This window comes from Solanum tuberosum, unplaced genomic scaffold (assembly GCF_000226075.1).
Source record: "Solanum tuberosum cultivar DM 1-3 516 R44 unplaced genomic scaffold, SolTub_3.0 scf00158, whole genome shotgun sequence".
Taxonomy (NCBI): domain Eukaryota; kingdom Viridiplantae; phylum Streptophyta; class Magnoliopsida; order Solanales; family Solanaceae; genus Solanum; species Solanum tuberosum.
The window spans coordinates 131,519-144,848 of record NW_006239083.1 but is presented as its reverse complement, the minus strand read 5'-3'; the positions used below and the strand labels follow the sequence as shown (position 1 = coordinate 144,848).

The window sequence follows — 13,330 nt, the reverse complement described above, 5'->3', positions numbered from 1 at the left end:
CCTTCATAATAAAAACAAGTTTGTTTGGACATGCAATATGATATCATATTATTTAAAAGTTGAAATTTTGTTAGAATATGAAATTTGAATTTTTTAAGTTATATTTTTTCTCACATGAAAAAAAAAGTTGTGGTCATTATCAAAATTTTCTCAAATCTTATACAATTTTACCCAATGATCAAATCACAGTTCAAAACAAGGCAATAGCATATCATGAAACACTTCATTAATAAATCACATATCTGTGTGTTTATTCTATAAAAATTTTTTTTGCCATTATAAACTTTCAAATAGACATATTTTTATACAGATACACTAGTCAACAATAATAGTAAATTATTTATGGGAAAATTGTATATAATAGCAAACTATTAATACAAATTAAATGTTAATAATATAGTTTGATTTAATTGTACCCCATAACAAACTGTTGTTATTTTGCCTCTCTCCTGGTGAATCTCGCTCGCCACTCTCGTTCTCTCCCTCGCTTCTCTCGCTTTTATACAAATGCAAATGTATAAAATGCGTTTGTGTTTGTATAAAGCGAGAGAAAATTGTATATATACATATATTTTCGTTTCCCTCTCTCCCCTCTCCCAGATCTAGCTTGCGCACTCTTCCAGATCTCGCTCGCCAGTCTCTCCCTCGCCTCTCTCGCTTATACAAACAGAAATGTATAAATTGTGTTTCTGTTTGTATAAAGTGAGAGAAAATTGTATATATACATGCAAATACATATATCTTCGTCCTATACACTTATAATTATACAATACAAATATTCCCCTGCTCAGTTCTCTTTTGCTTTTATCTCTTTCTCGCTTTATACAAACACATATTATACAATTGATCTTTTGTATATGTATACTGAAACAAAAACAGATTATATACAACTGCTTTCTTTTGTATATGTATAACGAAATATACATATTTATGTTTGCTATGGAGCACAATTATGCAAACTATAGCTATAACATACAAATATGATTTTTTTGTTTGTTATATATGAAAGTTGCTCATTATTTATTTGATATTTTTTTTATATAATAAGGATAATTTTTTCACTTTGAGCATGAGTTTTTTTTTTCCGCAAAGTTTAAAATGTTGATTTTTTTTACAAACTATAAACTTATTGATCAAGTTTCATATTTTAAAAAATTAATTAAAATTCTGATTAAAAATCTCAAAATATTTTATTTTTCAAAAAATTTAAATATAAAATCATGATTGATGTGCTCCTAAAAAAGAAGGGGAACTTTCACATATAGCCACTAAAAAATAGTCCAATTACTCTCCATAGCTATAGTTTGATAATTACAATTCGTAGCTATATGTTATAGGGAGGAGAGAGGCGAGCGAGACTGGGAGAGAGAGGAGAGAGGCGAGAGAGAGGGGCAAAGAGTGGGAGAAAGGTGAATTGTATATGTATATAGGTTAGATAATTGTATATTATACATATGTATTTGTATACATGGCAAGCGAGATTGGGAGAGGGAAAAGAGAGGCGAGCGAGATTGGGAGAGGGAGGAGATAGGCGAGAGAGAGAGGCCAGAGAGTGGGAGAAAGATGAGTTGTATATGTATATCGGTTAGATAATTGTATATTATACATATGTATTTATATATTCTGGCGAATTATACATATACAAACGTGACAAATTATACAAACTCGAAGTCAGCCCACGTAATTAATGTATAATGTTAGTCGCGAGTGGTAATTATAGCAAACTATAGCTATGATGAGTAATTAAGTAGTATAAATTTACTTAACCGCGTAATTTTCCCAAAAAAATACCTACCTACCCACTCAACCTTTTAATTAGAGTAGAAATCCAAAAAGGGAGCTAAGTGGGGACACAATAATAATAATAATAATAATAATAATAATAATAATAATAATAATAATAATAATAATAATAATAATAATAATAATAATAATAATAATAATAATAATAATAATAATAATAATAATAATAATAATAATAATAATAATAATAATAATAATAATAATAATAATAATAATAATAATAATAATAATAATAATAATAATAATAATAATAATAATAATAATAATAATAATAATAATAATAATAATAATAATAATAATAATAATAATAATAATAATAATAATAATAATAATAATAATAATAATAATAATAATAATAATAATAATAATAATAATAATAATAATAATAATAATAATAATAATAATAATAATAATAATAATAATAATAATAATAATAATAATAATAATAATAATAATAATAATAATAATAATAATAATAATAATAATAATAATAATAATAATAATAATAATAATAATAATAATAATAATAATAATAATAATAATAATAATAATAATAATAATAATAATAATAATAATAATAATAATAATAATAATAATAATAATAATAATAATAAATGGAATAAATAAAAGTCAAGTTGTATTGTAGTCTAAAGAAATCGTCTGAACTGTGTCGTTTTACTCCACGGCAATTTCCTCGTGCTTTGCTACTCTCTCTCTCACCTGCGATTCCCGGTAATATCCTCACGGAAATCCTTGTTTTATTTTATTTTTATATTCCCTCCTTTTTTTTTCTTTTTTTTTTAAACTCCAGGATTATCCTGCAGCCGCTACAACCTCTGCCACAGTCTCGGTTTATTTTTATGTTGTGTTTTTCGTATATTTCTTTTTTGTACTTAATTATTCTTTTCTTTTGAAGTTCAAAAACTTTAAATGAGGATTGGAGAAAGAATGTAGTATTATGGACTTCCAATTTTTTTTTATTTTTTAAAGTTCCAACTATATTCTTAAAATCTAACGAGTCAAAATACATTCATATATTCTATCTTCACATTAATTAAAACAAAAAATTAATCATGATGAGAATAATAATCATCGTGTTTACTCATAACTTCCATATTCAAATTTCATTAAACAAAGAAAAAAAAGTAATTGATTTTCTTAGATGATTTCACTATTGTATTGCATGTGTTACTTGAGTCGAAGATCTGTAAAAAAAAAAACTTTCTGTTTTAAGAGTAATACTATGTATATATCATTTTTTCAAATTTTATTTGTGAAATTGCACTGAATATGTTGTTATTATTCAAATTAATTTTCATGGTTGGTGTCACCAAATTTCCTTTACCAACCTTCCAATTCTCCATTTACTTTTTAATATTCCATATTTTTTTATACACTTCTTGAAAGGCCAAAAGGGTGATAAATCATTATTTTTTATTTCCTTTTTTTACTTATCAATTACCAATTTATCCTAAACAAATATATTCCAGCTGTAGGTGGGACCCACTTTAGCCAAAACTTTTTAATTCTACCAGTCTATAAATAACAGCTCTTAACAATTGTTTCCTTTTTTCTCTTCTCCATTTCTTCACACTCTTTCTCTCTCTTTATCTGGCGATCTCGCCGGCGCTCCGGCCATCATCATCGTCGGAAAAATCTCCCTTCTTCTCATTTCTCTCTCTAGCTAAGGTCGCTCTCTTTCTCTCTCTTATATATATTTCTCTGCATATTTATCTTCTTTCTGTAAAAGCTTGTATTTTCTGTGTGTGTTTTGTTGATTTTATGCAAAATCAGCTCTGGATCTATTTTGCTTCTCAGAAAGCTCTTTTACTTTGTGTTCTTCTTATTTACATTATGTTCTCATTTTCATTGTATTTGAATCTTAAGTTTGTAATACGCAGCTTATTCTCTGAATTGGGATATGGAGATTTGATCTTTTGTATGAGCTTCCTTTATAGAATCCAATGTTTTTGTTCTTTCTAAAATTAACATCATTCTATAGGAAAAAATCTGAACAGCTTGATTATGGTAATTAGTAGCAGTTAAATATGTGTACTTTTTTTCTTTCTGGATAAGGTTATTTTGATTATGGTAATGTAATTACTAAAGACCAGCATTATTACTTATTGGATACTGTAGTCATTTTGGATAAGATTGAAAAGTGAAATCCTTATTGTTCTTACTTTGTTTCTCCCTTTGTATAATGGTTGGGAACTTGGGATGATGGCTATTGTTCATTGACTCACTTTTTGCTTTCAGTTGAGCCATAATGTTACATAGATTCATGTTCTGTACAATTTTCGTCCCGGATTTTGATACTATGTGATTTTCTGGACTTCCTGACCATCTATTTATGTGTTTGTACATATATGCACCTAAATATTCCAACTTTATGTAATGAAAAGCGCCTTTACCTTTTTCTGCAAGATAATGTTTGTTGGTTGAGAATTACCAAGTTATACAGATAGATAACAAGTTTGTGTTTTTATATTGGTGTGCAACTTGTATTGTAGTCTAAAGGGGCTAATGCTTATCATTTCTAGTTATATGTGATTTTCTGAAGTTCTGTATGTCTTTTGACATACTTGAGCGAATGTGCACACACATGTTTGTATGTCTGTGTCTATGTATCTATTTGTGTGCCCTTAAATTACTTATGAGTATTGAAATCAGTGGCGGATCTATGAAGGGCATTGGGGGTGCCACACCACCCCCGAACTTCGACGGAAACTCTATATATACATAGCTATATATATATAATATTTATATAAATATAAGGCGTGCCACCCACAGAACAAAATTGGCTTGTGGTGCCACGGTAGGAGGGCAGCTTTAGAAGGTTGAGGTTACGGGTTCGAATCCCATTTGGCACCCACGAACTCTAAATCCTGGATTCGCCACTGATTGAAATAAAATGGGTCCGGATGAAGTGGAATGGATTCATATAGCCGATCTAACTAATTTGATATGGCATAGTTGATTGATTAATACAAATGCATGCTCACAAACACCAGTATTTGTGTGCGTAAAGTTCCTTCTTTTTGTGCGACACAGAGTGCTAGTGGGTTGACATGTAGCTAATCCATCCCTTTCAATTTGTTTGTCTTACTTTCCTTTTTAGTCAGTTTTAAAGAAAAATCCCTCTTTCCTTTTTCCGCGACTCCTTAGTTCTAACTTTCCACGCAACATGTTTAAGACCACAAGATTAAAAGACATTTTGGTCCAATCTATATATCTTTAATTTAAGATTACAAGATTCGAAAGTCTTCTTTACTTTCTAAAACTCCGGGCCGAGTCAATACTAGATAAACAAATTGAATCAAAGGGAGTACTATTTTCCTAAGAAGAAATAACAATTTTGTGTTTCTACTTGGAGCTGCAACCTGTATTTTGTTCTTAAAGGTGTTATTGTTAATGATGCAGAGTGCTTCCAACGATTGAAGGTTTAAGGTGACCATGGAAGAAACTGGACTGAGAAATGTGGGCTCGAACTGCTCCATTTCTGAAATAGATGATTATGATCTCTCGAAGCTTCTAAACAAGCCAAGGCTAAACATAGAGAGGAAGAGATCTTTTGATGAGAGGTCACTCAGTGAGTTATCCATTGGCCTATCTAGAGGTTTAGATCATTATGAAAGTGCCTCACCAGGCCGGTCAGTCTTGGACACCCCAGTTTCATCAGCCCGGAACTCTTTTGAGCCCCATCCAATGGTTGCTGAAGCATGGGACGCTCTACGCCGCACTATGGTTCATTTTCGCGGTCAACCAGTTGGCACAATAGCTGCAATTGACCATGCCTCTGAAGAAGTCCTCAACTATGATCAGGTCAGTATTTATATGAAATCCAAGTATTACAGAATCTTGGTGCTCTTATGTGATATTGATTTAGTAATTTGCATAATATTGGTATCATATACTATGATCAGGTATGACTTTTTTGAACAAAAATGTGCATTGGTTATTGATGCCATACATAAAAATGTTGGGATATTGTCATATTGATGCCGAAACTGGGTTTAATATGGAGTGAGGTACAGTGATGTGATAAGGAGTATAATATTATCTGTTTTATCTGAGTACTTATCCAGTGAAGATTTCGTTTGATGTGTAGGTTTTTGTTCGAGATTTTGTGCCTAGTGCTTTGGCCTTCCTGATGAATGGAGAGCCAGATATAGTCAAGAACTTCTTGTTGAAGACACTTCAGCTTCAGGGATGGGAAAAAAGAGTAGATAGATTCAAGCTGGGAGAAGGGGTTATGCCTGCTAGTTTCAAGGTTCTTCATGATCCTGTTCGTAAGACAGATACCATAGTAGCAGATTTTGGTGAAAGTGCAATTGGAAGAGTTGCTCCAGTTGATTCTGGGTTTTGGTGGATAATTCTTCTCCGTGCTTACACAAAATCTACTGGAGACCTGAGTCTCTCTGAAACAACAGAGTGCCAAAAGGGGATGAGACTTATATTGAGCTTGTGTTTGTCTGAAGGATTTGACACATTTCCAACTCTGCTATGTGCTGATGGATGCTCAATGATTGATCGGAGGATGGTAATATATTTTGTCATCTTACCTTCTCAATTTATTTGGAACTTCTTATCATTATGATATAAAGCATGTTTTGCTTAGATGATTGGAGCAGTTGATAAGCAACAAGAGCTGAAGCTGGTTTTATAAATAAGGAGTTAGTTGCTTACAATTTTTGTGATCGGGATTCATTTAAATGTGTACCCTTATGTTCTTCTATGCATTCTCATCCTATGTTTCGTGGTTATTGCTCTAAGATTCACAAAACTTTCAGTCGGAAAATGAACTTGTGCAATGGATTGTCTACCAGTGACCTTTAGCTTTGTTTTCTTTGTTCCTGCAACAATGTGACATCTAATGCATAGGAAATGGATTTTAGACTCTAGTAGAATTCAGTGAATGTTCTTAGCGTAGATCTCTGTTCTAAGTTGAAAGCAAACTAGCACTTTGTACGTCCCTCAGATCATCAAAATGCATCCTAAGCTAAATTTCGTGGGAGATTTGTCAACAAAACATATAACACTGTAAAATTTTGTATCCGTAGCCCCCTAAAAGTTTGTTTGCATCATTAGCCTCTTCAAATGATGTTCTAGTAGTTTTTCTTTCTGAAGCTTTATGTTGCTTTTGTAACCTTTTAGTACCTTGTTGGAACCCTATTAATAAAACTTTTACCTTATCAGAAAAATAAACATAACATGGCTTATCTAGTGAAATTTTAGTTTCTGTTTTTTTAAGAAAGAGAGAAACCATAACATGGCCTAACTGAATCGTTTCATGCGTTGAATTGCTATCTTTCATCATTTCTGAAGCTTCTCTTCCAGCTTAGTTATCCGTGAGATACAAATTTCTTTAAAAAATTAATGTTTTCAAGTCAATGAATTTCTAGAGGTGAACCTTTTATTTACGTTACTCTATTGTTTTGTCTGCATATCTGGCAATGATTGGAAAACTCTAATAGTAAATGGATCTAAACTAAGAGACTGAAATTCTTGGCCTTGTGAGTTTCCTTATCCATTCTTGGAGGACTAGACTTTTATGCTTAAAAGAACAGTAACACAACTATTTCTTGCCTCCAAAATTTTGTTTTGTAGTGTTAAATACTAGAATGTCATTACCTGGTAGTTACTTGAAAATTAGGTCCCATGATTGGTGTTTTGCCTTCGAAGAGACATTAATTGGATACTTTATTTATTGTGGTTGATTTTCAGGGTGTTTATGGATATCCTATTGAGATCCAAGCACTCTTCTTCATGGCACTGAGATCCGCATTGGCCATGTTGAAGCACGATACAGAAGGGAAAGAATTCATTGAGAGAATAGTGAAGCGCCTGCATGCCTTGAGTTATCATATGCGAAGTTATTTTTGGCTCGACTTTCAACAGTTAAATGACATATATCGCTATAAAACTGAAGAGTATTCTCACACTGCAGTAAATAAGTTTAATGTTATTCCTGATTCAATCCCAGAGTGGGTATTTGATTTTGTGCCTACACGTGGAGGTTACTTTATTGGAAACGTTAGTCCTGCGAGGATGGACTTCAGGTGGTTTGCTTTGGGTAACTGTATTGCCATCTTGTCTTCCCTTGCCACTCCAGAACAAGCTTCTGCTATTATGGATCTCATAGAAGCCCGCTGGGAGGAGCTAGTAGCAGATATGCCTTTGAAGATATGCTATCCAGCAATTGAAAATCACGAATGGCGGATAGTAACTGGTTGTGATCCCAAGAATATTAGATGGAGTTACCATAACGGAGGATCTTGGCCAGGTTCGACCATCATCCTTCTGCACTGCATTTTATTTGACTTTAATCATTGTTGGAAGTTATTTATTCAACTCCATACTATGTTATAAGGATTCTTTGCTTTGGAAATTTTTTGTTAGTTTTAGTTCTATTAGAGAAAGAAATGAAATGCATAGTCTAATTCTTGAAGTCAATTGATCTTACACTAGCTAATGCTACACACATGATTCACCTCTTAAATGCAGTGCTTTTGTGGTTGCTAACGGCTGCCTGCATTAAGACTGGACGGCCACAAATTGCAAGACGGGCAATTGATCTTGCTGAGAGCCGCTTACTCAAGGACAGCTGGCCTGAATATTATGATGGAAAGCTCGGAAGATACATTGGTAAACAAGCAAGGAAGCACCAGACGTGGTCAATTGCTGGATATCTTGTAGCAAAAATGTTGCTGGAGGATCCTTCACACTTGGGAATGATCTCTTTGGAAGAGGACAAACAAATGAAGCATGTAATCAAGCGATCATCTTCATGGACGTTCTGAGGTGTTGAGTTGAAGCAAGAGACAAACAGTAGAAACGGATAGTGAAACACAGAAGGTGAGACATGTTTTTTGTTAACATTACAAGAAACACAATTCTTTGGCTATTTCTGTCCTTGTAGGTTTGCTCAAAAGTTCCCTTTGTGTAAATTAGCATTCATCCAGCCAGATCAATGTCTTGTTTTTCTTAAAATAAGAGACTTTTGTTTTGATAGTTTCCACTGTGTTGGACCAATTTTAGATTATGATCATCTAATTGTTTTGACAAAGACAGTGAATATGATGTTTCCTAACTATATATATATTGATTGTTGCCTAAATTGAACCAAACTTATTGATACAATTTTATCCCTTGTTGTAACTTAACAAACGTAAAAAAAGAAAAGAAAAAAGAGTTCCTCAGTTTGCTGCCCTGTTGATAAAACAATAAAAAAAACAACTAATTTTTTCGACAAAAAAGGGGTTTAAACTAAGCACCAATTATTAAAGGAAACAATGAATGAATAGAGGATAATGCAGAAAAGGGTGACAAAATTAGCCTAGGAAAAAATGATTTATCCAACTCACCTATTTATTAACTAGTCCATTTTGATCCGTTCATTTTGATTCTCATCTATTCATTTTGACTCGTGATGTACCTAACTCACTTATTTATTAATGTAGTCCATTTTGATCCGTTCATTTTGGCTCGTCTATTTTGATCCATTCATTTTGGCTTGTCCATTTTGATCCGTTCATTTTAACTCATCCATTTTGATCCGTTCATTTTGTCTCGTCCATTTTGATCCATTCATTTTGGCTCGTCCATTTTGATCCATTTTAAAAGTTGAGTTGATAGGTAAATTGATCCATAAGAAATTTTGTCAAAATATAACAACATATTAGTGAAATTTCATAAGTATGATAGATAAATTGTACGTATGCCTTACCCCTACCTCGTGGAAGTAGAGGAACCTTGTCAAAATATTCTTTGAAAATACTTGATTTTTGTTTGATATATGTTATACAAAAGTCATAAAAAGAAAAACAAATATTATTAGGTAATTAAATAATCACTCCATAAGAAATGAAGCACAGAAATTGAAATTTTGATAAGAGTTGGGTGGCTTAGGGGCTTAGGCTATGATCCATTGTTTGACCTATTATAATCCTAACACATTTCAGCTTTAGAAGAGTTATAATCCGTTTAATTCTTTCAATTTATATTTGATTCAATCAGTCTATTTAATATCTTATCCCAAGTCTCAAACCCGCTCATTTAACACCTCACCCCAGATTTCAAAATGTAACATGCATTGGCGAATCCAGAATTTTTATTCAGGGAGTTCGAAAAATAAAAGTGTGTGAATAAGCCAACAAAACAAGAAGTAGTAGTATATAGTTTATATGTACAAAAAGTTAGTTCCGTTACAAGAGACCTTTTAGCACGTTTGGATTTTTTTGGATTTAAATCTACTTTTTTAGCTTTTTTTTTTTAAAAGGTGAAAGATTGGTCATGAATCTAAATGAAGAGAAGCTAAAAATATAAAATGTTCACAATGGATTTTTTTGGGTTTAAATCTAAAAAAAAGACATGAAAAATTGGCCTGAAACTAAATGAAGAGAAACTAAAAAAAAATAATGTTCACAATAGGATTTGTTTGAACCCTGGACATGAGGGTCCATTTAAATGGAGATCTGCCACTACACTACAAATTGCTTCTTGTTATGAGGGAGTTCAAAATTAATATATTTACATAAATATAAAAAAATTACCTTATACATACAATATAATTTTTTATCGAGGGTGTTCGAGTGAACCTCTGAATTTCACGTGAATCTGCCCCATGGTAATATGGTTGAGACATATGGGTCCAAGAATAAGAGCTCTAAGATAATGAGCCCAAAATTCAATATAATAGAGTGAATATCTTGCGACCATTGTTAATTTGGATCCCACATAATCTTAGTATATCGCTATACAATAAAATAAAAGTTCTAAGAATAAGAGCTCTAAGATAATGAGCCCAAAATTCAATATAATAGAGTGACATATTTTGCGATCATTATTAAATTGGATCCCACATAATTTTAGTATGTCGCTATACAATAAATTAAAGTTGCCTAAACGACCTCAAATACCATCCAAGAGAATATTTCTCTGAAAAATTAAGAAAAACACTTTATTTTTTTCAATAAATTAGAAAACTGCAACCTCCCAAAAATAAAATAAAAATGGAACATTTGCCTCATAACATATGGAGAAGGATCAGCTATAAATACAGATGCTATTATTTAGTTTATCTAACGCCTTCTTTGACTATAATGGTTTATCTTCGTAAATATTTATTCATATTCGATATTTACATTATGCCATATCAATTTATCATAATTAAATGACGTAATAGGGTTATAACTTATAATGATTTGTTAACTAACATATTTAACATCTTTTAAGTTTCATCTATTTTTTTCCCCACTTTCCAGAACTTAAATTTGGTAAGTTCTTAAATTTACTTTGACATGATACTTTTCTGCTAATTTTGTTGTCTATTGTTATTATTATATCTAACTAGTGAACATAGTCGCGCTTCACGCGATCATCAAAATATTAGTGAGTAGATATATATATTTTCATAAATTTAGTCTTTATAAAAAATAAAATTATCTATATATATTTTATTATTTTAGATTACATTTACAAATATGAATATTTTTATTGAATTTTCATTAGTTAATTGGTTGATCTCTTTAATAAATCCAGGTGTCATTTTTTTTCCATATATAATTAATTGAAATTAATTAAAATATAGCACAATAATGGGTTAAAAGGAAAATATCAGTGGATAGTGCCTTCGTTTAAAAAAAAATGATATTCTTCACATACATTTCTTTTTTTACCCTAAAATAAAATCAAAACTTTTGAAAAGTAGAATTCAAAAACTAAAAACTCACCTTTTTTTACATTTAAACAATCTTGATATTTCTCCGAAATGTTAAATAAATGACTTGCATTTTAACTTCATGCAACACATAGCAAAAAACACAAACAAATTTATTATCATATGTGCAATCAAATTAATTTGTTTTAGAAGAACTTTGGAAAGTATACAATAATATTATATTGTCATGAAATCTTGAATCACTATAATAAGAAAGTGAAAATTATGTGCAATCAAATTAATTTGTTTTAGAAGAACTTTGGAAAGTATACAATAATATTATATTGTCATGAAATCTTGAATCACTATAATAAAAAAGTGTTGAGTACAACACTTTTTTTGCAAAATTCTCGTGGCCATCAACTCTGTGTGAATGACAATATTAAGATTAGTAACTTCAAAAGAAAAATAAATAATTTTCAATGTGCATAAAGTATGCATATCGTACACTATCTTAAGATAATAAACAACATCACAATGAAACAAAACGTATCATTATTTCTATATTTTTAAATAAACCTCAATGTGTATTTGACAAGAATAATAGAAAGACAACTCCCATGCTGATAAAAAAATGGTCAATCTGGTAGCGCATCGACGTCTTGAGCTAGTCAATAGAAATATTTTAAACAATTTAGAAAACTTTTACAAGTATAAAAAGTTACCATGAAATATCATACCTTCTTAATTATGACAGATCAACTATAAGGTGTCCGCTTACATGTGTCAATTAGCTATCCATTTATGATTGCAACAAAAATCTCATATAATCAAATTTGATATTCTATAAAGGTGAGATGTAAGAAAATCGTCTAAATCATACTGTCGTTCAAAGCAATCTAAATATATATCATAGAAATATTATTTGCTTCTACATAAAATTTAAGATTTATAACAAAAATAAGTTTAAAAGGAAAAAAAAGAAGAGATAGATTTGCTAGTCAGAAAACATACCTCAAAGCTTGATGGCAGTTGATCTTTGCTGTTATTCATTTTCCACAATAATCTGGGAGTGGCATCTCCTCTTTCTTATATTTCTAATCATATATATATAAAGCTAGATAAAAAAGTAGTGATGTGGCACCTCTCAATGGACAAGGATCCTATTTATCTTTTTTGTGATTTTTTATATTTCTCTAATTTTCTTTAATTATTTTATTTTATAAAATCATCTCCTTAATTCATACCTCTTCAATTATATACATTTAAATCTTAATTAATTTAATCATATATATAACTCCTAACCTTTTAATAATATATAACTCCTAACCTTTCATATTCATAACCTTCAAATTATTTAATATACAAATTTTACATTTAAATCTTAATTTATTTAATAATATATATAACTCCTAACCTTTCATATTCATAGCCTTCAAATTATTTAATATACAAATTTTACATTTAAATCTTAATTTATTTAATAATATATATAACTCCTAACCTTTCATATTCATAGCCTTCAAATTATTTAATATACAAATTTTACATTTAAATCTTAATTTATTTAATAATATATATAACTCCTAACCTTTCATATTCATAGCCTTCAAATTATTTAATATACAAATTTTACATTTAAATCTTAATTTATTTAATAATATATATAACTCCTAACCTTTCATATTCATAGCCTTCAAATTATTTAATATACAAATTTTACATTTAAATCTTAATTTATTTAATAATATATATAACTCCTAACCTTTCATATTCATAGCCTTCAAATTATTTAATATACAAATTTTACATTTAAATCTTAATTTATTTAATAATATGGAGAACTCCTAACCTTTCATATTCATA

At 30.1% G+C, this 13,330-nt stretch overlaps 1 protein-coding gene across 1 annotated transcript; it reads left to right on the top strand.

Moving 5' to 3' along the window:
- The first annotated feature begins 3,376 nt into the window (after nt 1–3,376).
- Nucleotides 3,377–8,872, top strand: LOC102589904 (probable alkaline/neutral invertase D). The gene is made up of 5 exons (XM_006353548.2): nt 3,377–3,492; nt 5,227–5,628; nt 5,915–6,346; nt 7,531–8,089; nt 8,311–8,872. The coding sequence occupies exons 2-5, from the start codon at nt 5,260–5,262 to the stop codon at nt 8,604–8,606; spliced, it is 1,656 nt and encodes a 551-aa protein (XP_006353610.1). The 5' UTR covers nt 3,377–3,492; nt 5,227–5,259; the 3' UTR covers nt 8,607–8,872.
- The last annotated feature ends 4,458 nt before the right edge of the window (nt 8,873–13,330 follow it).